Raw genomic sequence first — 25,889 nt, forward strand, 5'->3', positions numbered from 1 at the left:
GGAAAGAGCACGGGCTTCGGAGTTAGACGTCATCAGTTCTAATCCCGGCTCCACCACTTGGGCAAGACACAACTTCTCTGTGCCTCAGTTACCTCATCTGTAAAATGGGGATTAAGACTGTGAGCCCCACATGGGACAACCTGATGACCTTGTATCTTCCCCAGGGCTTAGAACAGTGCTTGGCACCTAGTAAGTGCTTAACAGATACCATTATTATTATTATTATTATTATTATTATTATTAAAACCCAGCCTGACACACTTCGCTACTCTATTATTATTAAGTGCCGTCGAGTCGTTTCCAATTCATAACGACTCCATGGATGGACTTTCTCCAGAACGTCCTGTCCTCTGCCATAGTCTGCAACCTTTCTAATGGTTCTTCCGTTACTGTTGTTATGGTCTCTATCCGTCTAGCTGTTGGTCTGCCTCTTTCACGTTTTCCCTGGACTTTTCCTAGCATTAGTGTCTTCTCCAGAGAATTAGTCCTCCTAATTATGTTTACAAAGTTCGCTAATCTAAGTCAAGTCGTTTGGCCTTCCAAAGACCACTTTGGTTTAATTTGCTCCTCTAACACCAACCTCCTTATGGGACCTCAAGATCAAGCCCTTCACCGTTGACCCTTAACTCATTTACATTCCAAGCGCTTAGTACAGTGCTCTGCACATAGTAAGCGCTCAATAAATACTATTGAATGAATTAATGAATGAATCTTCTTTTCTGCCTGGAACTCCCTCCCACTTCAATAACTAGAAGACCACCTCCCATACCCCCTCTCTCTTCAAAACCCTATTAAAATATTTTCTTCAAGAAGGCTTCCCCTCTTTAGACTCTAGACTGTAAACTCGATATGGGCAGGGAACGTGACTACGTTTTATTGTAATAACCTAAGCACTTAGTATGGTGCTTTGCACACAGTAAACTCTAAATAAAGACGATTGATTAATTAATAGTCTTTCATCTCCCTGCCCTATTTTTCCTCTCTTCTGAGTCACCTATGCCCTTATGTCCAAATTCCCTAAGCACCTTGATATCACTGAATTCCCACAGTACTTACATTCATTCTTTCAATCATATTTAAGCGGCGTGGCTCAGTGGAAAGAGCACGGGCTTTGGAGTCAGAGGTCATGGGTTCGACTCCCGGCTCGGCCACTTGTCAGCTGTGTGACTTTGGGCAAGTCACTTAACTTCTCGGTGCCTCAGTTACCTCATCTGTAAAATGGGGATTAAAACTGTGAGCCCCACGTGGGACCACCTGATTCCCCTGTGTCGACCCCAGCGCTTAGAACAGTGCTCGGCACATAGTAAGCGCTTAACGAATACCTACATTATTATTATTATTATTTATTGAGCGCTTACTGTTTGCAGAACACCGTACTACGCACTTGGAAAGTACAATTCAGCAACAAATAGAGGCAGTCCCTGCTTACAATGGGCTCACAGTCTATGCTGGGAGAGACAGACATCAAAACCTCATACTCAGTTGTCTCCTCTACATGTAATTTATTTTAATGTCTGTCACCCTGGCTAGTTTTCCAGTTCCCTGTAGGCTGGGATTGTGTCTGCTAACTCTATTATTATGTACTCTCCCAAGTGCTTAGTCCAGTGCCCTGCATAGTAAGGTTTCAATTAATGCCCCTGATAAATTGATTTTCTTCCTTAACATGGTGAATGTGCCTCAAGGATTACTATTGTTATTAATATATTTGTTAAGTGCTGACTATGTGTCAAGTGCTATTCTAAGTGCTGGGGTAGATACAAGTTAATCAGGTGGGCACAGTCCCTGTCCCACATGAGACTCACAGTCTAAATAAGAGGGAGAACAGGTATTTATCCCTTATTTTGCACAGAAAAATCTAAGTGACTTGTCCGAGGTCACACAGCAAGCAATTGGCAGACTTGGGATTAGAACCCAGCTCCTTGGCCTCACAGGCTCGTGGTCTTTCCACTAGACCACAACTGCTTCTCATTATGTTCACTGCCGTGTGTCAAGCAAGCCCCTGGCCCCTCACCTATCAATTTGGATTCCCGTCTCTGTCTCCTTCTCTGTCTCTCTCTTCAGGCCAGGGAGATGCGTCCCGAGCATCCATCTGCACCCTGTCCTCGGGCTCCTGCCCTGCCATGTGCACCTGCAGCAATGGCATCGTGGACTGTCGTGGCAAGGGGCTCACTGCCATCCCTGCCAACCTGCCGGAGACCATGACAGAGATGTGAGTATGAGGGCTTGGGAGGGAGGGAATTGCAGAGCTGGGGGAAGACCATCACATAGCTTGCCAGGGCACTGTCTCCCAGATTCTTCTCTGGGGTAGAGTCACTCTTGGGAGTTGCTGCTTTCCTTAGGTAGGACCCAACCCCTCTTCACCCCACCTCAGGGGTGGGTGCTGTGGATTCTAGATGTGCTGTGCTGCACTTGACAAGTTCAGTTGGGAAGACTGTCTCTGCTTGGCCCCCCTTTCCCATTTCCAGTTCTACATCAGATTATTATTATTGTTACTGTGACTGTATAATTGTATTTGTTAAGTGCATACTAATTGCCAACCACTGTTGTAAGTGCTGGAGTAGATACTGGTTATACATTCAGTTGTATTTATTGAGCGCTTACTGTGTGCAGAACACTGCACTAAGCACTTGGGAGAGTACAATACAACAATAAACAGACATATTCCCTGCCCACAGTGAGCTTACAGTCTAGAGAGGGAGACAGACGTGAATATAAATAATTAAATTACAAATATGCACATAAGTGCTGAGGGGCTGGGATTTGGGATAAATAAAGGAAGCAAGTCAGGGGTGACGCAGAAGGGAGTGGAAGAGGAAAGGAGGGCTTAGTCTAGGAAGACCTCTTGGAGGAGATGTGCCTTCAATATGGCTTTAGAGGCGGAGAGAGTAATCAGTTTGGACACAGTCACTGTCCCGCATGGGGCTCACAGTCTAGGTAGAAGGGGAGTAGGATTTAATTCTCATTTTTCAGATGAGGAAATTGAGGCACAGAGAAGTTAAGTGACTTGCTCAAAGTCAAACACAGGTTGGGCAGGAATGTTCTGAGGTCCCATTGAAAAGAGGCACTTCTTCTCTAAGTTAAGTGGTGCAAGAGACAGAAAGATGGGACAGCAGATGCATCTGACAGGGTTTGGAGTTCTAGTCCACCAATAAGTACCTCAATTTCCCTATCTGTAAAATGGACACACCGATATGGCGGAGTGGGAATTTAAGCATGCTGAAGGTGGAATTGGAATGGCAATATCTAGCATTCTTGGGGCTCCTGGGGAAATAGGGCCTGTTATCCACATTGTGTTTTGCAGGGGTCAGAGCTGGGCATTGGAGAGTGGCCCTGGCATACCACCTTTGAGGGGAAGTCTTGGGATCCAGGTGTTCCCTCTATCCTCTGACTTGAATCAATCTATCAATCAACTGTATTTACTGAGCACTTACTATGTGCAGAGCACTGTATTAAGCGCTTGGGAGAGTACACTATAACAATATAATGAACACATTCCCTGCCTACATTGAGTTTACAGTCTAGAGGTGGGAGACAGATATTAATATAAATAAATAGATTATGGATATGTATAAAAGTGCTGTGGGGCTGGGATGGGGGAATGAATAAAGAGAACAAGTCAGGGTGATGCAGAGGTGGTGGAAGACAAGGAAAAGAGGGCTTAGTCAGGGAAGGCCTCTTGGAGGAGATGTACCTTCAATAAGGCTCTGAAGGCAGGGAGAGTAATTGTTCGATATGGGGAGGGAGGGTGTTCCCAGGATGTGGGCGAGGGGCCGATGACGAGGTAGACAAGATCGAGGTACAGTGAGTAGGTTGTCGTTAGTGGGGTGAAGTGTGAAGACCAGATTGTAGTAGGAGAGTAGAGAGGTGAGGAAGGAGGGGGCAAGGTGACTGACTGCTTAAAAGCCAATATTAAGGAGTTTCTGTTTGATGTTGAGGTGGATGGGCAATCACTGGAGGTTCTTGAGGGAAACGTGGACTGAACATTTTTTTAGAAAAATGATCCAGTCAGTGGAAAGAAGTATAGACTGAGTGGGAAGAGATAAGAGGCAGGGAGGTCAGCAAGGAGGCCGATACAGTAATCAAGGTGTGATAGGGTAAGTGTTAGGATTAACGGGGTAGCAGTTTGGATGGAGAGGAAAGGGTGGATTTTAGCAGTGTTGTGAACCAACAGGATTTAGTGAATAGACTGAATGAGTGGGTTGAATGAGAGAGAAGAGTCAAGGATAATGACTTGGAGAAGCAGTGTGGCCTAACGGAAAGAGCTCAGAAGAGCTGCCCGAGATGCCCCCCTGGCTCCTCGCCCTCTCCGGGCTCTTCACCAGGTTCCTCACCAGGATCTCCTGTGAGACTAACAGGGGGAGTCTTCATCTTCTTAGGGGAATCCAATTAGAGTGTTAAAGCCCCCGTTGAGTTGGTAAGCCAGCCTAGACAAAGGGAGTGAGCCGCCCCTTCTAGTAGGGGTGGGGGGCTACTGATGGGCGACTGCAGTGCCCCTTGCTGGAACAGTGCCGATTTGTACATTCCAAGCACTTAGTACAGTGCTCTGCACATAGTAAGCGCTCAATAAATACTTTTGAATGAATGAATGACAGGCGAAGCAGGCGGAACCTGGCATCCCCTTACGGTCTACCCCTGGGGATTCATCCGCCTGGGGAATGGCTAGTGGGCAGGAGGAGCTGATTGGTACCTGCACACACCCATTCTCCCACATGCCCAGGAGGGCTTTACTGTCAGCATTTGGAGGCCTTTCTTCCACGGCGACAGGCAACTTGAATTCATCCTAAATGGAAGCGGTAGAAGACTGTACCTCTCCAATCAATTAGCCAATCAATTTGAGCACTGTCCTCAGCATCTGGGACAATACAATACAGGAGCAGAATTAACAGATACGTTCCCTGCCCACAACGAGCTTATATTGTAGAGGGGAAGGCAAATATTAATAGAAATAAATCAATTATGGATGTGTACGGAAGTGCTGTGGGGCTGAGAGAGGGGTTAATAAAGGGAACAAATCAGGGTGAATCAGAAAGGAGTGAGAGAAGAGGAAATGAGCTTGTAAACTCGTTGTGGGCAGGAAATGTGTTTAATGTTCTGTTGTACTCTCCCAAGTGTTCAGTACAGTGCTCTGCACACAGTAAGAGCTTAATAAATACGACTGAATGATTGAAGATAGGGTGCTGGGCATGGACACTGCTCCTGGAGGTGGGTGGTTGGGTAGGGAAAACAGGGTGCTGGGCACAGACACTGCTGCTGGGTGTAGGTGCCCGGGCAGGGAATTGATGTCTGTCTCTCCCTGTCTAGACTGTGAGCTCGTTGTGGGCAGGGATTGTCACTCTTTATTGCTATATTGTACTTTCCCAAGTGCTTAATACAGTGCTTTGCACAGTAAGCGCTTAATAAATATGACTGAATGAATGAAGATAGGGTGCTGGGCACAGGCACTGCTGATGGGCATAGGAGCCCGGGCAGGGAAGGCAGGGGTGAAGGGAGTGAGGAAGAGGCTTCTCTCCATCTCTTGACATGCACCAGCCATTGAGTGCCGCATCCTGGGGCAGGCTGCTGCTGTTGGGGGGCAAGTTTCACCTGGGGGCCTTCTCATTTCTTCTTCTCATTTCTCCTCATGTCGTCATCTCTTGCAGACGTCTGGAACTCAATGGGATCAAGTCCATCCCTCCTGGAGCCTTCTCGCCCTATAAAAAACTGCGAAGGATGTAAGTAGGATTTGAGCAGTTTGCTTGGGATTTCTCCTAGCCCTGCCCCTGCGCCCTCCCCTCCCTTTACCCTCCTCCTGCTGCTCTGCCTCACCCCTCCCTCCATCCTTTCTCAGTCCTCTCTCCCACCCTCTACCCCCACCCCTGCTCTCTCTTTCCCCTCTCCCAGCCCTGCCCTTCTCTGTCTCTCCCCTGCCCCATCACCCCTTTGCCAGTCTCAACTCTGGCCTGCTGAGTTACCCTGCCATGCCGAGCTTCACTGCCCTGCAGCTTTCCCCCTTGTTGAGCTTGGAGTGCTCAGTCCTATTCAACACAGCCTAGTGAAAAGAGCCAGCGCCTGGGAGTCAGAGGTCATTGGTTCTTATCCGGGCTTTGCCACTTGCCGAAGAACTCCAACAGATAATGTGTCCCTGTTATTAATTTCATGAACTCTCTGTCTGTCTATCTGTCTCTCTCTCTCTCTCCCTCCTTTGGGACTTCCAGAGACCTGAGCAACAACCAGATCTCAGAGATCGCACCTGACGCCTTCCAGGGCCTTCGTTCCTTAAACTCACTGTGAGTAACAAGGCCAGAGCTCCGGGCTGGAGCCAGGGGAGCCGGCTGAGGACTACCAAGTCGGCCCGACCCCCGGGATCCTACCTGTAGCCCAGGCTTAGTGGAAATGGGCATTCAGGGAGATGGGCTGGGCCCGGCTTCCCCCAGGGAACCAGAGAGCAAGAGTGCCTTGTGGATCCCCATGGTAGGATAGACTGGCAGGGCTCTGCTGCTCTGAGCCCCCATCAGACCAGCAGGGGAGCCTTGTGGTTTCCGGATGCGGGGGCTGGGGAGGGGCTTAGCAGGAGTCCTGCTCCCTCTTCCCGGCTGAAGGACCATCCCTGGGTGGCAGGAGGATGGGAAGGCCGATCCAATAATATGAGTATGCTGAGTGTCGCAGAAATCCAGGAAATCCAAACAGAAACATCTAAAAACCTACTGAGAAATAATGGCTTTACTCCATTCTCTCTAGACATGAAGCTAAATGAGTTTTGAGTATAGGAAGAGGTGAACATCCTTGGTCCTTCCCCACCAACTCTCCCCGACTGCCCATCATAGAGAACCCCCTTGACGGTGGGTCCCCGAGAGATTGCTGCAGCCCATTTCCCCTGACCTTCCCCAAGCCAGCCACCCTGGGGCCACAGAGAGGGCAACCATGGGTCCTCAAGTGGGCAAATGTGAGGTTGTAGGGCCTGGCATCTGCCACCTTCCCCCTTCTCCGGCTCCGGCCGAGGGAGGTTGTCCAGAAGGGAGTGTGTTTGCATGTTCATTCATTCAATTGTATTTATTGAGCGCTTATTGTGTGCAAAGCACTGTACTAAGCACTTGGAAAGTGCAATTAGGCAACAAATAGAGACAATCCCTACCCAACAGTGGGTTCACAGTCTAAAAAGGGGGAGACAGACAACAAAACAAAACAAGTAGAAAGGCATTCTGGCAAATATAACAGTTAAGAGTTTTAGGGAAGTCTAGGAATGAACCATATGCCTCTTTCTGCTGTACAATTTTCCACTTTGATCATATTTCCCCTTAGAGTACTATTTTAGGTATAGTTTACTAAGATTGGGGCAAGCCAGCTGACCACCAATTTTGATTAAGGTTGCCTTGTGGCCAAAATGGGTGTCATGGAGAACATTAAACTTTGACAAGAGAATATTACACACCATACAAGACTTCTGATAGGCACAGAACCAACTCAAATTAGTTGCTGCCATTTGTGTATAAGGTGCTCAGTGGAGACAATAACAAAGAAGCTTCTCTATCAATAAATGGTTTGGGACTTTTCCTTAATGTTTCTCATCTATAACAATATTGAAAAACCTTTTCACATACACAATAGGCCTTTGCAAGCTACTACTATGAAATTAATGACATCTTAATCAAATATTAACATTTTCAAGTTAAAAGCCACAATCACAGGGAGCCTTGGTGGGGTGGGGGATTTTTTTATCATACTCAGGTGGGGTTTGGATGTGAGTGTTGTAAGGGTTTTGGGGTTTTGGGGGTTTCTTTTTGGTTTTTTTTTTGTTGATATACCTCTGCTCAAAAAGCGAGAAGCATGTCAAGACCCTTAGAAAACAACTTGTTAGTGGGACGGGGTTGGATAGAAGGCAGAGTGACAATGTCTAATGGTGTGTATTTGGAAGCATTCCACAGAGGCGCCCCACTTCCCTTTTTTTGGTGGGCTAAATACTGTGTTTAGTCTGTAAGCTCCTTGTGGATGGAAAATGTGTCTACCTACTCCCAAGCGCTTAGTTCAGTGCTCTGTCCACAGTAAGCGTTCAATGAATATGACTGATTGAATGGTTGATTGAATGGTGACTGAGGGAGGTCCTGCCCCAGCTCTGAAGAGTTGACTGACTGGCTGGGTGATTTGGTGGGGCCTGCCTGAGGTGCATGGGAGACTCTCATTCATTCATTCACTCATATTTATTGAGCGCTTACTGTGTGCAGAGCACTGTACTGAGCGCTTGGGAGAGTACAATACAGCAATAAGCAGTCACATTCCCTGCCCACAACAGGCTTACAGTCTAGATTGGGGTAGACAGACATCAGTACAGATAAATAAAATTAGCATTATGTACATAAGTGCTGTGGGGCTGGGAGGGGGAAAGAGCAAAGGGAGCAAGTCAGGATGATGCGGACGGGAGTGGGAGATGAGGAAAAGTGAGGCTTAGTCTGGGAAGGCCTCTTGGTTGAGATATGCCTTCAACAGGCTTTGATGGGGGGAGAGTAATTGTCTGCCAGATTTGAAGAAGGAGGATGTTCCAGGCCAGAGGCAGGACATGGGCTAGGGGTCAGAGGTGAGACAGGCAAGATGGAAGCACAGTAAGAAGGTTAGCACTGGAGGAGTGAAGCGTGGGGGCTGAGTTGTAGAGATTTACTTAGCTCTCTGTGTGTCATCACCATCTCCGAGAGCCTAAGAGAATGCTCCAAACACTCCTGCGCCTGGGAACCCCAGAGGAAGAACCTGATCCCTTGGTTTCTGGTCCTGGATGGGTGCCCCGTGATGGGGATCAGAGAGCGGGGTGGGGAATCCTGCCGCTGGAGACGGAAGAGGTCTGATGGGCGCAGAGCACTTGCGGTTGCTAGAACCTGGGAGTGGGAAAATTGAGGGGGTCAGGGGATGCTCCAGGTGCCCTCTGATCCCCACTTCTGCTTCTTTTTTAGGGTGCTGTATGGAAACAAGATCACAGACCTGCCCAGAGGGGTCTTCGGGGGCCTCTTCACCTTGCAACTGCTGTAAGGAGCATTCCTGCAGCCCTCCCGTGGGGCAGTGTTCCCGGCCTCATCCCAGGGCAGATCCCACTGGGGGTGGGGGTATGGCGGTGGATCCCAGGGGCCAGGGTGGGTCTCAGGGAAGGTAGAAGAGAGCTTGGTGCTGGGGTTGCTGCCACTGCTTGCGTCTGGTTCTGCCAAGTCAGTTGTGGCCTGGATCTGCCCCCACTGGGCCGAGAGGGTCTATCCCCTCACTGCTGAGTGTTCTGTGGGAATGGTGGGACCGGGAGCAGGGTGATGAAGCAAGGACTTAGTAAGCACTGTACTAGTCGGCCATTCATTTGATTGTATTTATTGAGCGCTTACCATGTGCAGAGCACTGTACTAAGCACTTGGGAGTGTACGATACAACAATAAACAGATACATTCCCTGCCCATGAGGAGCTTACAGGCTAGAGGGGAAGACAGACATCAGTAGAAATGAATAAATGACAGATATGGACATAAGCACTGTGGGGCTGGGAGGGGGGATGAATAAAGGGAGCAAATTGGGGTGACCCAGAGCCCTGGAAACAAAATCCGAAGTATAGGCTTAGTCCCAGGCCCCCAGGGATTCACCTTCGGAGAGCTAGGGTGGGGATGGAGTGGACCCCAGACAGAGACACCTAAGGGAAGTGACAACTAAATGACTAGGAGACAAGGACAATGACAGTTACGATGAGGGCAGAAAGGCACTGGGGCTAGAGGAGCAGAATTTCAAGCTCAGTCCAGCTGTCAGGAAAGTCTCAGTCACAACCTAGGTCTTCCCGGTGTTCTAAAAGTTGAATGGGCCTCTCTAGGAAGGCAGCTCAGCTGCCCAGTGGGTCAGGAGGCCAGGGTCCTACTCCCTGTCCTGCCACCTGCCCACTGTGTGACCTTGGCCAACTCACTTGGTAGCACTTGGCCTCAATTTTCTCTTCTGTCAAATGAGGAGAAAACACCTATTCTCCTTCCTCCTTAGGCTGGGCTTCCCCTATATATCCAGTCAGATTACTTTGCATCTACCTCAGCATTTAGCAGATATTGTAAGTGTTCAGTAAAAACCGTAATAATAACTATTATTTATCAAACAATCAATGGTAATTATTGAGTGCATACTATGCACTTGGGAGAGTACAATAGAACAGAGTTAGTAAACATGTTCCCTGCCCACAAGGAGCTTATATGTTAATAATAATAATAATAAAGTTGGTATTTGTTAAGCGCTTACTATGTGCAGAGCACTGTTCTAATCGCTGGGGTAGATACAGGGTAATCAGGTTGTCCCACATGAGGGTCACAGTCTTGATCCCCATTTTACAGATGAGGTAACCGAGGCACAGAGAAGTTAAGTGACTTGCCCACAGTCACACAGCTGACAAGCGGCAGAGCTGGGATTCGAACCCATGACCTCTGACTCCCAAGCCCGTGCTCTTTCGACTGAGTCACGCTGCTTCTTTCTCAATTTATTATGTTATAATAAATGTTATAATAATAATAATTATCATTAGTGTTGTAATTGATAATAATGCTAATTGTAGTAATGGCATTTGTTAAGCACTTACTATAGTCAAGTCCATTCTAAGCACTGAGGTAAAAACAAGTTAGATTGCCCACAGTCTCTGCCCCACTCGAGGTTCGCAGTCAGGGAGGAAGGGGATCGGGGGAAGGGTAGTTTCCCTCAGGGGCATTGCGCCCTTCCTACCACCCTGCCCTCTCTCCCTCTGTCTGTCCATCCTCATCTGTCCACCCCTCAGGCTGCTGAACGCCAACAAGATCAACTGCATCCGGGCCGACGCCTTCCAGGACCTCCAGAACCTGTCCCTGCTCTCCCTGTATGACAACAAGATCCAGAGCCTGGCCAAGGGCACCTTCACCTCCCTGCGGGCCATCCAGACCCTGTGAGTGGCCGGCCCGCTCCTCCTCTCTTCCACCTCCTTTCCATTTTCCTCAGCCCCCCAGAGGCCCAAGGGTGACGAGGAGAGAGCTGCCCACCTTTGCCTAGAAGCCTTTTGGCCTTGGGCTGAGCTCTTCCTCTCCCCGACACTGATCAGGAGTGAACCAGACCTGGTCCCTGAGCAGCTTTGCTTTTTTTGTTTTGTTGTTTTTGGTATTTGTTAAGCACTTACTATGTACCAGGCACTGTACTAAGCCCTGGGGTAGATACAAATTGATCAGATTGGATGCGGTCCCTGTTCCACATAGGGCTCAGAGAGTTAATCCTCATTTTACAGATGAAGGAACTGAAGCACGGAGAAGTGAAGTGACTTGCCCAAGGTCGCTTAGCTGATAAATTGGGGAGCCGGGATTAGAACCCAAGTTCTTCTGACTCTCACACCCGTGCTCTATCCACTAGGCCATGTTGCTTCCCTGCGGTTCTGTGCCTGGGCTTGCAGACCTGCCATTCTTGGGGTTTGAGCCCTCCTTTTCCACAGGGATGGGAGGGATGGGCCCACATCTGGACTCAGATTCTCAGTCTTCAGAAAGGTGCGCGCCTAGAGCTCACCCAGCCCTCGGAAGTTTCTGGAGGGTAGGAAGGGCCTACTCAGCTACAGATCACCTACCGTGTCTAAGAGATTTATCCGTGACGAGGCTGAAGCACCAGAGAGAGACCCCGAAGACAAGAGGAGATTATGGACCTCAGGGAAACATTCTGACTTTGTCCATTCAAACCCAGAGGAAAGCAGGTTGGGTGGGAAAAATTCTTTAGTGGGGCCTCAGATTGGGGGCAACAAAGGGGATGTTTCCAGTCTGCAGGGAAGTGGGACCTGGGGGAGGGTGGGGCGGGGTTAGGGTTTAGAGAAGCGTGGACCTGGGAGTCAGAAGGATCCGGGTTCTAATCCTGGCTCCGCCACTTGTCTGCTCTGTGACCTTCACTTCACTTCTCTGTGTCTCAGTTTCTTCATCTGTAAAATGGGGATTAAGACGGTGAGTCCTATGTGGGACAGGGATTGCGTCCAACCCTATTTGCTTGTATGCACACCAGCAGTAGAATGCCTGGCATGAAGTAAACACCTAACAAATACCACAATTATTATTTAGGAGACTGCGCTCTGCCCGAGACTCAGAGCAGAGCTCATAAGTCAACTGGGCAAGCACCGAGTAAATAAAGCTCAGGCTGAGGCAGGGGGGCAATTTGAGTGGTCAGGCATGCCTTTAGAGGGGAAATGGCATCCCCTCTCTCCCCCATCCCGGCCCCACCCCAAATCCTGGTGACTTCTCCATCAGCTCCGGCCTCCGTTGTGTGGAGACTCAGCCAGCACATCTGCTCAGTGTGGAGCAGCTGTCCAAAGAGCAAAAGAGGTCTGGCAGCCAGAAGCCAGGAGGGACTTGACCCATATCAAGAGCCTTTACTTGAACCAGTGGCGAATTCTCACCTGCCCAATCCCCACCCCTGGCCCAAGCCACAGTCTGCCTTGTCCCCTGCTGGGGTAGTGTTCGCCATGCCAGATGTGCGTGTGTGTCTGTGTATGGGAATATGGGAGCCGGGGAGGGCCTGGACTTCCCCATCCCCATGAAGTCCAGCAGCAACGAGTCCAGATCCAGGAATTCAGAAGGACCAGGTCCCCGGGGAGAGGCTGGGTAATGTGAGATGTGATGAATTCTATGCGGGGGTTGGGCAGCTGGCCAGGTGGTCCCTTCCCGATCTGGAGACCGAGACCCTTCCTGCCAGAGCTCTGGACCGGAACAGATCGATTCCACCTGGCTCTCGTCAGGATCACTGGGATTGGGAAGGAGAGGGAACCTGAGCCTTCCGAACTGAACCCGTAACCTCCCCTCGTCCCCCGCTCCACTGCTTCCGTCCTGGAAAGCTGGGAATTCAGGGCCCTGTCGCTGTGGTCCCTCCTTCCATCAGGGTCTTTGAAAAACAGGATGGCTCTGCCTGGGACAGAATAATAATATAATAATAATAATTGTGGTATTTGTTAAGAGCTTACTATGTGCTGTACTAAGAGCTGGGGTGGATACAAGCAAATTGAATTGGTCACAGTCCCTGTCCCATGTGGAGCTCACAGTCTCAATCCCCCATTTTTTAGATAAGGTAACTGAGGCACAGAGAGGTGAAGTGACTTGCCCAAAGTCAAATAGACAAGTGGCAGAGCCAGGATTAGATCCTATGACTTTCCTTCTCCTAGACCTGTGCTCTATCCACTTCGTCATGCTGTGTAGACCTTCCCAGAGACTGAGGAGTGGACTGGTTGGCCAGTGAGATCTCTTCCCTAGCCCTAGGATTCTGTGTGAAAAAGCATCATGTCAATAGGATGCTATAGGTCTGTGAAAATGCAGTGCATCAATAAGGAAGGTCAGGGACGGGGCCAATAACACCATTTCCGCTCTCTCCACGTGCTCCCATTTTGGAAAGACACCTGGCTCAAAACCCATTCATCTGTGACTGTCACCTCAAGTGGCTGGCGGACTTTCTGCGGACCAACCCCATCGAGACCAGCGGGGCCCGCTGTGCCAGTCCCCGACGCCTCGCCAACAAGCGCATCGGGCAGATCAAGAGCAAGAAGTTCCGGTGCTCAGGTAACCTGCCGGCCAGTTGCCACTCGGGGCTACCCGGGGCTGAAAGAGCAGCCCTGCCCTCGGGGAGCCGCCACTGGACCTGCTAACCAGCCCCTGTCTAGCAGCATTCCTAGTCAGTCGGGAGCAGAGAGGTCACATGGCTTCTGGGCCTCAGATACCTTAGCCGCAAAATGGGATCCAATCTCTTCTCCTACCTCCTTAGATGGGAAGCCTCATGTCAGTCAGTCGTATTTATAGAGTGCTTACTGTGCGCAGAGCAGTGTACTAAGCGCTTGAGAGAGTACAGTATAACGACACAATCCCTGCCCACAACGAGCTTACACTTTAGAGGGGGATACAGATAGTAATATAAATAAATAAATTGCAGATATGTACATAAGTGCTGGGGGCTTGTTGGGAGCAGTGAATAAAGGAAGCGAGTCAGGGTGATGCAGATAGGAATGGAAGAAGAGGAAAAGAGGGAATGGTCAGAGAAGTCATCTTGGAGTGGGTCAGGACTGGCACTAGGTTGTACTACCCCAGTGCTTAGCGCAATGCTTGGTTCATAATAAGCAGGTAACAAATACCCCATTATTATTAATTCTGCTGTTGAGAGAGTGAGTCTGGCCCTGGCTTGTCCTCTGCCTGACTGAGCTCTGATTGTTGCTTCTGGGAGCCCTGAGATCCTGAGCCACAGAGCTGGGGGGCCCCATTAGATGGGAACCTTCTTAAGACAGGGATGGGGATTTTTGTCCTCCTTTTACATGTTCCCAAGGGCTGGGCCCTGGGTCCCAGGGTCCCTCAGGAGTTGCTGTTGATGAGGGATAGTCCTGGACTCTCGCCTTACTGTGTTTTCACATTTTTCTCCCCAGCAAAGGAGCAGTACTTTATTCCAGGTAAATATCCAGGTCCATTTTTCAGGGGGGAAGAGGAGGGCCGGAGGGGTGCGAGGGGGATGTGAGTGAGGGGATGAAGTGGAGGCGGCGGGATTGTGTGTGAGGCTTGTGCTACTGGGCGGGCCGGGCCCCTCCCCGGCCCTGATCCTCCCGAGCCCCATCCTCACATCTGTCTCTCCTTACCCCCCGCCCCTTGGGCCAGGTACGGAGGATTACCAGCTGAACAGCGAGTGTCACAGTGATGTGATCTGCCCCAACAAGTGTCGCTGCGAGTCCAACGTGGTGGAGTGCTCCAACCTGAAGCTGACCAAGATCCCCGAGAGGATCCCGCAGTCTACGGCCGAGCTGTGAGGGGTCACCCTGCCAACTCAACCTGGCCCTCCTCTCCTCTCCCCTTTCTCCTCCTCTCCTCTTCTCTTGCACTCATTCCCCTACTTCCCTCCTCTCCTAATCCTCCACTCCCCTCCTGCTCCCACCCTACCCCCACTCCCCTTCTCTCTCCTCCTCCTCCTTCCCTCTCACTCTTCCCAGTCCTTCCCATCTCATCTTGGATGAGATGCTCCAGGGCATTTGGAACACTAACAGGCCTGCTGTGTGGCTTCTGTTCCCATGGGAGTCACCAGGGCCCTGGTGCAGCTGGGTCCACACTGTGCATGCTGGAATGGTCCACACAGTGCCCCGTACCCGGTGCCCAGTGCAATCCCCAAATCCCCTCAATGCCACCACCTTGGGGAATCCCCTAAATAATAATCCCCAAAATGCATAGCAACTGTGGGTGAGAAGCGGCGTGGCCTAGTGGAAAGATCAGAATAATATTAATAATAATAATAAAGCGCTTACTATGTGCAGAGCACTATTCTAAGCGCTGGGGTAGAGACAGGGTAAAGAGGTTGTCCCAAATGAGGCTCACAGTCTTAATCCCCATTTTACAGATGAGGTAACAGGCACAGAGAAGTTAAGTGACTTGCCCACAGTCACACAGCTGACAAGCGGCAGAGCGGGGATTCGAACCCTGACCTCTGACTCCAAGCCCGTTATCTTTCCACTGAGAACATGGGCTTGGGAGTCAGGAGGGCTGGGTTAATAATAATAATAGCAGTGATAATAATAATGTTGGTATTTGTTAAGTGCTTGCTATATGCTGAACACTGTTCTAAGCACTGGGATAGGTACAGGGTGATCAGGTCCCACCTGAGGCTCACAGTCTTAATCCCCATTTTACAGATGAGGTAACTGAGGCACCGAGAAGTCAAGTGACTTGCCCACAGTCACACAGCTGACAGGTGGCATGGCCGGGATTGGAACCCATGACCTCTGACTCCTAAGCCCGTGCTCCTTCCACTGAGCCACGAATAATAATGGTATTTATTAAGTGTTTACTATGTGCCAGGCACTCTATTAAGTGCTGGGGAATATGCACGTAGGCAAATCAGTGTTCTAATCCTGGTTCTGGCACTCACCTGCTGTGTAATCTTGGGTTAGTCACTTCACTTCTCTGAGCCTCGGTTTCCTCAACTGTAGAATAGTATGTAGCAAGTGGTTAACAAATACAATTATTATTACTATTATTATTGTTAACTAATAATCTGAAGCAATTACTAAGAGACGGTGAATCCTTTCTGACGCTGAGATGTGTCTGGACTGTTTTCTCCTCTTCCCGCCCCGCCTGCCCCACCCTCCCCACCATGGATTTTCCTTGCTGGGAAGCAGCTTGAAATCCAGGGAAAATAGCCCAAAGCCTCCTCTCGTCCACTTGTTCTGCCATTTTTCATCATCATCTAAGGTATCGATTGAGCGCTTTCTATGTGCAGAGCACTGTACTAAGATCTTGGGACCGTAAGCCCGTCAATGGGCAGGGATTGTCTCTATCTGTTGCCGAATTGTCCATTCCAAGCACTTGGTACCGTGCTCTGCACATAGTAAGCGCTCAATAAATACTATTGAATGAAAGTATAGTCCAACAGAGTTCATTCATTCATTCATTCAATAGTATTTATTGAGCGCTTACTATGTGCAGAGCACTGTACTAAGCGCTTGGGATGAACAAGTCGGCAACAGATAGAGACAGTCCCTGCCGTTTGACGGGCTTACAGTCTAATCGGGGGAGACGGACAGACAAGAACAATGGCACTAAACAGCGTCAAGGGGAAGAACATCTCGTAAAAACAATGGCAACTAAATAGAATCAAGGCGATGTACAATTCATTAACAAAATAAATAGGGTAACGAAAATATATACAGTTGAGCGGACGGGTACAGTGCTGTGGGGATGGGAAGGGAGAGGTGGAGGAGCAGAGGGAAAAGGGGAAAATGAGGCTTTAGCTGCGGAGAGGTAAAGGGGGGATGGCAGAGGGAGTAGAGGGGGAAGAGGAGCTCAGTCTGGGAAGGCCTCTTGGAGGAGGTGATTTTTAAGTAAGGTTTTGAAGAGGGAAAGAGAATCAGTTTGGCGGAGGTGAGGAGGGAGGGCGTTCCAGGACCGCGGGAGGACGTGACCCAGGGGTCGACGGCGGGATAGGCGAGACCGAGGGACGGCGAGGAGGTGGGCGGCAGAGGAGCGGAGCGTGCGGGGTGGGCGGTAGAAAGAGAGAAGGGAGGAGAGGTAGGAAGGGGCAAGGTGATGGAGAGCCTCGAAGCCTAGAGTGAGGAGTTTTTGTTTGGAGCGGAGGTCGATAGGCAACCACTGGAGTTGTTTAAGAAGGGGAGTGACACGCCCAGATCGTTTCTGCGGGAAGATGAGCCGGGCAGCGGAGTGAAGAATAGACCGGAGCGGGGCGAGAGAGGAGGAAGGGAGGTCAGAGAGAAGGCTGACACAGTAGTCTAGCCGGGATATAACGAGAGCCCGTAATAGTAAGGTAGCCGTTTGGGTGGAGAGGAAAGGGCGGATCTTGGCGATATTGTAGAGGTGAAACCGGCAGGTCTCGGTAACGGATAGGATGTGTGGGGTGAACGAGAGGGACGAGTCAAGGATGACACCGAGATTGCGGGCCTGCGGAACGGGAAGGATGGTCGTGCCATCCACGGTGACGGAGAAGTCTGGGAGCGGACCGGGCTTGGGAGGGAAGATGAGGAGCTCAGTCTTGCTCATGTTGAGTTTTAGGTGGCGGGCCGACATCCAGGTGGAGACGTCCCGGAGGCAGGAGGAGATGCGAGCCTGAAGAGAGGGGGAGAGGACAGGGGCGGAGATGTAGATCTGCGTGTCATCTTCGTAGAGATGGTAGTCAAAGCCGTGAGAGCGGATGAGTTCACCGAGGGAGTGAGTGTAAATGGAGAACAGAAGAGGGCCAAGAACTGACCCTTGAGGAACTCCAACAGTTAAAGGATGGGAGGGGGAGGAGGCTCCAGCGTAGGAGACCGAGAATGATCGGCCAGAGAGGTAAGAGGAGAACCAGGAGAGGACAGAGTCCGTGAAGCTAAGGTGAGATAAGGTATGGAGGAGGAGGGGATGGTCGACAGTGTCAAAGGCAGCAGAGAGGTCAAGGAGGATCAGAATGGAGTAGGAACCATTGGATTTGGCAAGAAGGAGGTCATGGGTGACCTTAGAGAGAGCAGTCTCGGTAGAGTGGAGGGGACGGAAGCCAGATTGGAGGGGGTCTAGGAGAGAATGGGAGTTAAGGAATTCTAGGCATGTGTGGATAGGCACATCCCCTACCCACAACGCAGTGCCTGGCACATAGTAAGTGCTTAACAAACACTGTCATTATTGCTATTAACGAACTTACAGGACAAACTTACAGAGTCTATTATTGTCTTTTGTGCACCTAGAAAGAGGACTCACTAATTATGTTGGCAATTCTGTTTCTGGCTCAGGCCCACCAGCGCTTAACAAATACCAATATTATTATTAGTAGTATTATCTCCTAGCTCTGCCTCCTGGGACAGTGGATCAAAGAGAGGCCGCATAGTCTGTGAGCATGAGCAAACGTGGGTTCTGGTCCAGGTTCTGCCGTCGGCCGGTCGGCCGGGTGACACTGGGCCATGTTGGGTCAGCCGCTGCATTTTTCAGTGCCTCCATTTCCACTTTCATGACATAGGCCCTCCCCCTTTCCTTGGCTTATGGGGGGCGTTGTGAGGGCGAGTGGTTTCATCCACTCACTCCCTGAAGGAAGAGTCAAACTGTCACTTGCAGCTCTGAGGGGAAAACGGACTCGTCTCTAGAGCCCGGGCTTGGGAGTCAGAAGTCGTGGGTTCTAATCCCGGCTCTGCCACTTGTCTGCTGTGTGACCTTGGGCTAGCCACTTCTCTGTGCCTCAATTACCTCATCTGTAAAATAGGCATTAAGACTGTGAGCCCCACGTGAACAACCTGATTTCCTTGAATCTACCCCAGTGCTTAGAACAGGACTTGGCCCATAGCAAGTGCCTAACAAGTACCATAATTAGTATTATTATTATTAGGGAGATCAAACAGTTGAGCCACACTGATTCTCTAAAAGTTTTCCCCAGAAGATTCATTCATTAATTTATTCAATAGTATTAATTGAGCGCTTACTATATGCAGAGCACTGGACTAAGTCCTTGGAATGGACAATTCAGCAACAGATAGAGACAATCCCCGCCCAATGATGGGCTCACAGTCTAAACGGGGGAAGATGCTAAAAATGGGCTGAAACTAGAGGAGTTGCCCCTTCCCCCATTCACTGCCTTTTGGTCTCTTCCTTGCCTGACCCAGACGATTGAACAACAATGAAATTTCAGTCCTGGAGGCCACTGGGATCTTCAAAAAGCTTCCTCACCTGAAGAAAATGTGAGTGTCCCAGGAGAGGAGGAGTCGGGCGGAGTCAGGGGGTGGGGGTCCAGGGACTATGGAGCCCACGGTCCAGGGTCTGGGTCAGGGCAGAGGGTCAGGGGAATGGGCCAGCCTGAATGCCCACCAAAGGGGCGCTTGGCCTGGTGTCCATCTCCTGCCCCTCCAGTAACCTGAGCAACAACAAGGTGGCCGAGATAGAAGATGGCGCGTTCGAGGGGGCGGCCTCGGTCAGCGAGCTGCATCTGACTGTCAACCAGCTGGACTCTGTCCGCAGCGGCATGTTCCGGGGGCTGGAGGGCCTGAGGACCCTGTGAGGGCGGCACAAGGGGTTGGGGCAGGGAGCGGGGAGGGGTGTGGGATGGGGTGCTGGGGCACGGAGGAGGTGGGGATGGGGCTGGGTTGGGGAGGCCTATGGTGGCAGCATCCAGAAGACAGGAACTGTCATCCTGTGGAGTCCCTGCGAAGAGAGGGCAGGAATTAAGGGCCGTCCGGGGGAGGTGGAGGGGCACAGCCATTCTGAGGATGGGAGCCCCAGCTTGTCTCATCAGGGGGAAAGACTGGGTGGAGCACCCAGGCCCTTGGAGGTGGAAGGACGAGAACAGGAAGCCTGGGTGGAAACAGCGGGGGACTGGGAGTCAGGATACCTGGGTTCTGATCCCAGCCCTGCCCCTGCACCGCTGTGTAACCGAGGCCATCATTTAACCTCTCTGGGCCTCAGGTTTCCTCACCCGTGAAATGGGGACAAGATACCCGCCCTCCCTCCCTCTTAGATTCGGAGCCCCGTGTGGAACAGGGACTGTGATCCGATTTTCTCACGTCGCCTCCAGCGCCTAGCACAGTGGTTAGGGCCTAGTAATCAGTGCCATCGTTGTGAAGCTCCGGTGTCCCCCGGCTCCTTCCCCGGTCCTCCCCGGGGGCCCCTGTGCCCTGCAGGATGCTGAGGAACAACCGCATCGGCTGCATCCACAACGACAGCTTCACCGGCCTGCGCAACGTCCGCCTCCTCTCGCTCTACGACAACCAGATCAGCACCATCTCCCCGGGGGCCTTCGACACCCTTCAGTCCCTCTCTACCCTGTGAGTCAGGCTCCCCCTGCCACCCGGCCCTGTCTTTCCGCTCTGCCCGTCCCCTTCCCTGGGAGCCATCACCCCGCTGCCCCTCCCTCCCTCACCCCCCGTTGCTGCTTGGCCCAACTGCACTGTCTGCTCCCTTCTCCCTCCTCCCTCCCTCCATCCCCCCGAGAGCCATCCCACTGCAGCCTTGCTCCCAAAATGCTACCTGGTCCTTCTCCCCTCTCTACCCGCTCACTTCTCCGTTTTCTGTCCCCCCAGGAGCCATCCATCCTGTCATCCATCCATTCATTAATTCTTTCGTATTCATTGAGCACTTACTGTGTGCAGAGCGCTTGGGAGAGTACAATGTAACAATAAACAGACACATTCCCTGCCCACAACAAGTTTACAGTCTCCATCCCAAGGCTGCCCTGCTCTCCCCAACCCTTGCTGTTGCTTGGCCTAACTGTACTCTGCCCGTTCCCTTTCATTGAATAGTATTTATTGAGCGCTTACTATGTGCAGAGCACTGTACTAAGCGCTTGGGATGAACAAGTGGGCAACAGATAGAGACAGTCCCTGCCGTTTGACGGGCTTACGGTCTAATCGGGGGAGGTTCCCTTCTCCCTCCTCCCTCTCTCCATCCCACCGAGAGCCATCCATCCCCCTGCTGCTCTGCTCCCCCATCTCCCTGCTCTACCCACAATCTACCTGCTCCCTTCTCCCTTCTGTCCCTGCCCCCACAACCCCCGAGGAGCTATCCCACTACTTCCTCACTGTCCCCCACCTCTTCTGCTGCCTGGCCCAACTGTGTTCTGTCCACTCCCTTCTCCCTCCTCCCTCCCTCCCTCCCTCCATCCCCACCCCTCTCCCCCTGCCCCCGAGAGCCATCCAACTGCTGCTCAGCTCCCCCATCTGCCTGCCGTACCAGGCTCTACCCACTCCCTTCTCCTTTCTCCACCTCCAAGGAGCCATCCTACTACTCCTTCACTCTCCTCACCCCTGCTGCTGCCTGGCCCGGCTGTGCTCTGCCCTTTCCCTTCTCCCTTCGCTGATGCCGCACTCTCCCCCTCCCCACCAACTGTCGCCTGGCCCACCTCCCCTCTCTGCCCTCCTCCCTCCTCTCTCTCCAGCCCCGCCGCCCACCCCCACCTCCCCCGGCAACCCTGGGCCCTGCATCCAGGAGCTGTGCAAATGCCTCCGTGTGTGAGTGTTTGTGAGGGAGTGGGGACAGAGAGTGGACGGGGGCAAGGGTGGGCTCGGGGGTGGTAGCCCAGCAGACGGGCCCGGTGTCCCCGTTCCCGTGGCGGAGGACCAGGACGCTGTGGCCGCATGTGCCCCTCTTGCCCAGGAACCTGTTGGCCAATCCCTTCAACTGCAACTGCCAGCTGGCCTGGCTCGGGGACTGGCTGCGCAGGAGGAAGATCGTGACCGGGAACCCGCGCTGCCAGAACCCGGACTTCCTGCGCCAGATCCCCCTGCAGGACGTGGCCTTCCCAGACTTCAGGTGTGAGGAAGGTAACTCACCGGCGCCTGATGGAGGGCGGGCTGAAGAGAACCCATCCAGCTGAGACCTCTGGCCGGCAGTTGGCCCTTCTTCATTCAGTCGTAGTTATCGAGTGCTCACTGTGTGCTGAGCACTGTACTAAGCGCTTGGGAGGTTTATAGTCTGTTGTCCATAGGATTTGCAAAGTTCTCATTCCGTTTGAACAAATCAGATTCTGTTTCACCTGCACTCACTAAGCCAAGGGCCCCTCGGGGAGATGGTGGCTCGGGCCGCTGTCCGATCCACCTGTAGCCTGGATCGGCCCTGCCACCCGGGTCTGGAATGGACAGGAGAGGGTCCCTCGGGCTGGTGGGGAAACCAAGGGGGCGGCGCAGGCTTACCGAGCATCTGCCGGTACTGAGTCGGGGAGAATAATAATAATAATAATGTTGGTATTTGTTAAGCGCTTACTATGTGCCGAGCACTGTTCTAAGTGCTGGGGTAGACACAAGGGAATCAGGTTGTCCCACGTGGGGCTCACAGTCTTAATCCCCATTTTACAGATGAGGTAACTGAGGCACAGAGAAGTTAAGTGACTTGCCCACAGTCACACAGCTGACAAGTGGCGGAGCTGGGATTCGAACTCATGACCTCTGATTCCAAAGCCCGTGCTCTTTCCACTGAGCCACGCTGCGCAGCGTGGCCTAATGGACCTGGGACTCAGGGGACCGGGTCTAATCCCGACTCTGCCACTTGCCTGCCATGTGGTCTTGAGCAAGTCATTTAGCTTCTCTGTGCCTCAGTTCCTTCATCTGTAAAATGGAGATTCATTGCCTGTTCTCCCTCCTACTTAGACTGTGAGCCCTGTGGAGGACAGGGGCTATGTCTGGCCTGATTATATTGCATCTATCCCAGAGCATAGCACAGTGCACAGTTAAAATGGCTCTTGGTTGCTGAACTATACTTTCCAAGCACTTGGTACAGTGCTCTGTGCTTTCCAAGCACTTAGAACAGTAAGCACTCAATAAATACGATTGAATGAATGATTGAATGGCTCGCAAGTGATGGGACAATGACCACGCAAGATCTCCCTCCTACTTAGACTGTGAGCTCCATGAAGGACAATCAATCAATTGTTTATTAAGTGCTTACTCTGTGCAGAACACCGTAGTGTGGCTCAGTGGAAAGAGCCCGGGCTTCGGAGTCAGAGGTCATGGGTTCGAATCCCAGCTCTGCCACTTGTCAGCTCTGTGACTGTGGGCGAGTCACTTCACTTCTCTGTGCCTCAGTGACCTCATCTGTAAAATGGGGATTAAAACTGTGAGCCCCACGTGGGACAACCTGATCACCTGTATCTACCCCAGAGCTTAGAACAGTGCTCTGCACATGGTGAGCGCTTAACAAATACCAAAATCATTATTATTATTATTATTACTAAGCACTTGGGAAGTGGCATGGTCTAGTGGATAGAGCACAGACCCAGGAGTCCGAAAGACCTTGGTCCGGCTCTGCCACTTGCCTGTTGTGTGACCTTGGACATGTCATTTAACTAAGAGAAGCAGCCTGGCTTAATGGAAAGAGCTGGGCTTGGGAGTCAGAGATCATGGGTTCTAATCCCGGCTCTGCCACTTAGCTGTGTGACTTTGGGCAAGCCACTTAACTTCTCTGTGCCTCAGTTACCTCATCTGTAAAATGGAGATTAAGACTGTGATAACCTTGTATCTCCCCCAGTGCTTAGAACAGTGCTTGGCCCATAGGAAGCGCTTAACAAATACCACCACCACCATCATCATCATCAACTTTTCTGGGCCTCAGTTACCTCATCTGTAAAATGGGGATTAAGACTGTGAGTCCCCTGTGGGAAAGGGACTGTGAGCAACCTGAATGGCTTGTATCTCCCCCAGAGGCTATTACAGTGCTTGGCTCATAGTGAGTGCTTAACAAATACCATTATAATAATTATAAGTATAATTATAACAACATAACAGAGTTGGTAGACACGTTCCCTGCCCACTAGCCTACAATCTAGAAAGGAAGACGGGCATGAATATAAATTTAAAAATATGCATATGTAAATAAGTGCTGAGGGACCGAGGGCTGAATGGAGCGAGCTAATCCAAGATCAAGGGCAGTGCACGGAGACAGGGACTGTATCCAACCTAATTAACATGTATGTGCCCCAGTGCTTAGAACAGTGTTTGACACACAGAAAGCGCTTAATAAATACCATAAAAAAAGATCTGTTAGAGAGGACGAAGGGATGGGGAGGCAATTGATCAATCAGTGGCATTCAGTGAGTGCCCATTCTATGCAGGGCACTCAGTAAATCAGTCATCAGTGGTATTTATTGAGTGCTTACTGTGTACAGAACACTGTACTAAGCTCCTGGGAGGCTAAAAAATAACAATATAAAAGGTACATCCCCTGCCCATAAGGAGCTTACAGTTTAGGGAGGCAGAAATTAATATAACTAAATGAATTACAGATGTGTACATAATAAATGCTGTGGGGCTGGGACGGGGAGTGCTTGGGAATACTAAGTGTTGGGAGAGTCCCTGCCCTCAAGAAGCTGACAGTCCAGGATGGAAGTTCCTCCAAAGCGGCTCACTCCGCTCCCCGGGTTGACCCTGCCTTTGTTTTCTCAGGGCAGGAAGAGGTGGGCTGCGTCCCACGCCCCCAGTGCCCCCAGGAATGCACCTGCCTGGACACGGTCGTCCGCTGCAGCAACAAGCACCTCCGCGCCCTGCCCGTGGGCATCCCCAAGAACGTCACGGAACTGTGAGTCCCCCCTGCAACCCTCTGGAGGCACCTCTGAGGTCCACCCCTTCCTGGGACCTGTGGGAGATTCCAGGGGAAGGAAGCTGGGAGAGGGGAGGCTGAGGGGAGATTGCAGGCCAGAGAATGTTCTAGAACTGAGCCACTGACCAATGTGAGGGCCGAGTGGAGGAGTCGGGCAAGGGAGCTGGGTTTTGAGCCAATCGGTTGAGTGGAGGTGGGCTGATGTGATGAGGGAGCGGCTGGCTCGTATTCTTGGAAAGGAGAGCCAAGGGGCCACAGGGAGTGTGGTGGGATGGGAGGAACGGTGGGAGATGATTTCCAGCCCTGGAGCTCAAGGGTCCACAGTGAGGGCACAGCAGGATGGCAGTGGTCCCAACGCAGCAGGGAGTGGGGTGAAGAGACGATCCAGGGCAGCCACAGGAGGAGCCGTGATGCTGTGCTTCCATGGTGTGAAGTCAGGGTAGAGACAGAGACTGGGGAAGGGATGGCAGTGGGGGCTCACAGGTGGCGGAAACCCCAACTCTGTCTTCCCTACTAATCTTTTGGAAGAAGTTCAAGCCCCATGAGGACTTTTTTTCAGCGAAAAAAGGAATCAGGGTTGGGGAAGGGAGAAGAGGCGGGCGGCCAGGGGAGGAGGAGAGACAGATTGTGATTGTTATAGCTTCCAAGTTTGGGGTATCCTGACGGCTGGAAAAGCCATTTTCAGAGAGAAGTTCTGAGCAGATATAGCTGTCTCCCAGAGACCCCCGGGCTCCCCTGGCCAGGGAAGCAGAGGCCATAAGCCACATGAAAGACAAAGCCTGGGATCATTGGGGGGCTTCTCCCACCCCCAAAGTCCGGTCCCAACTGAAACAACCTTCCCGACTCTGCTGGGGAAAAAAAAAGCCTTTCCCCTCCGAGCCATCTTAGGCAGCAGCTTTTGAATAGATGAAGAATCTCCAGATCAGCAGCGTTGAATCTATGTTGTCATTCGTTATGCAATTTCTTCTCTAAGTACCGTCACAGTGCCCGATGTCATACAAAACATTCCATTTTGACCTGGCCCCGGGGGACTCGCAATCTAAATTACCCTGAAGAGAGACCAGCAAGAAAGCAGTGTGGCTTAGTGGAAAGAGCACGGGCTTGGGAATCAGAGGACATGGTTTCTAATCCCTGCTCTGCCACTTAGCTGTGTGACTTTGGGCAAGTCATTTAACTTCTCTGTGCCTTAGTTGCCTCATCTGTAAAATGGGGATTAAGACTGACCCCCAGGTGGGACAACCTGATTACCTTCTATCTACCCCAGTGCTTAGAACAGTGCTTGGCATATAATAAGCACTTAAAATACCATTATTATTATTATTTATTGATAGTAATGTCTGTCTCTTCACCTCTAAGCTATAAGCTTATTACAGGCAGAAACTGTCTGTCACACTGTACTCTCCCTAGCGCTTAGTACAGTGC

General features: G+C 51.2%; 1 protein-coding gene across 1 annotated transcript in view; it reads left to right on the forward strand.

Annotated features, from left to right (window-relative positions):
* The window catches only part of SLIT1 (slit guidance ligand 1), a 232,469-nt gene that overhangs the window by 152,592 nt on the left and 53,988 nt on the right, over positions 1-25,889 (forward strand). Inside the window, exons 9-21 of the mRNA XM_029060451.2 lie at positions 2,062-2,209; positions 5,640-5,711; positions 6,195-6,266; positions 8,916-8,987; positions 10,739-10,882; positions 13,345-13,508; positions 14,360-14,383; positions 14,586-14,730; positions 19,052-19,126; positions 19,296-19,439; positions 20,063-20,206; positions 21,534-21,700; positions 24,314-24,446. Of these exons, the coding sequence (XP_028916284.1) occupies positions 2,062-2,209; positions 5,640-5,711; positions 6,195-6,266; positions 8,916-8,987; positions 10,739-10,882; positions 13,345-13,508; positions 14,360-14,383; positions 14,586-14,730; positions 19,052-19,126; positions 19,296-19,439; positions 20,063-20,206; positions 21,534-21,700; positions 24,314-24,446 (1,504 nt within the window). The remainder of the gene's footprint in view (positions 1-2,061; positions 2,210-5,639; positions 5,712-6,194; positions 6,267-8,915; positions 8,988-10,738; positions 10,883-13,344; positions 13,509-14,359; positions 14,384-14,585; positions 14,731-19,051; positions 19,127-19,295; positions 19,440-20,062; positions 20,207-21,533; positions 21,701-24,313; positions 24,447-25,889) is intronic.

This window comes from Ornithorhynchus anatinus, chromosome 3 (genome assembly GCF_004115215.2).
Source record: "Ornithorhynchus anatinus isolate Pmale09 chromosome 3, mOrnAna1.pri.v4, whole genome shotgun sequence".
Taxonomy (NCBI): Eukaryota; Metazoa; Chordata; class Mammalia; order Monotremata; family Ornithorhynchidae; genus Ornithorhynchus; species Ornithorhynchus anatinus.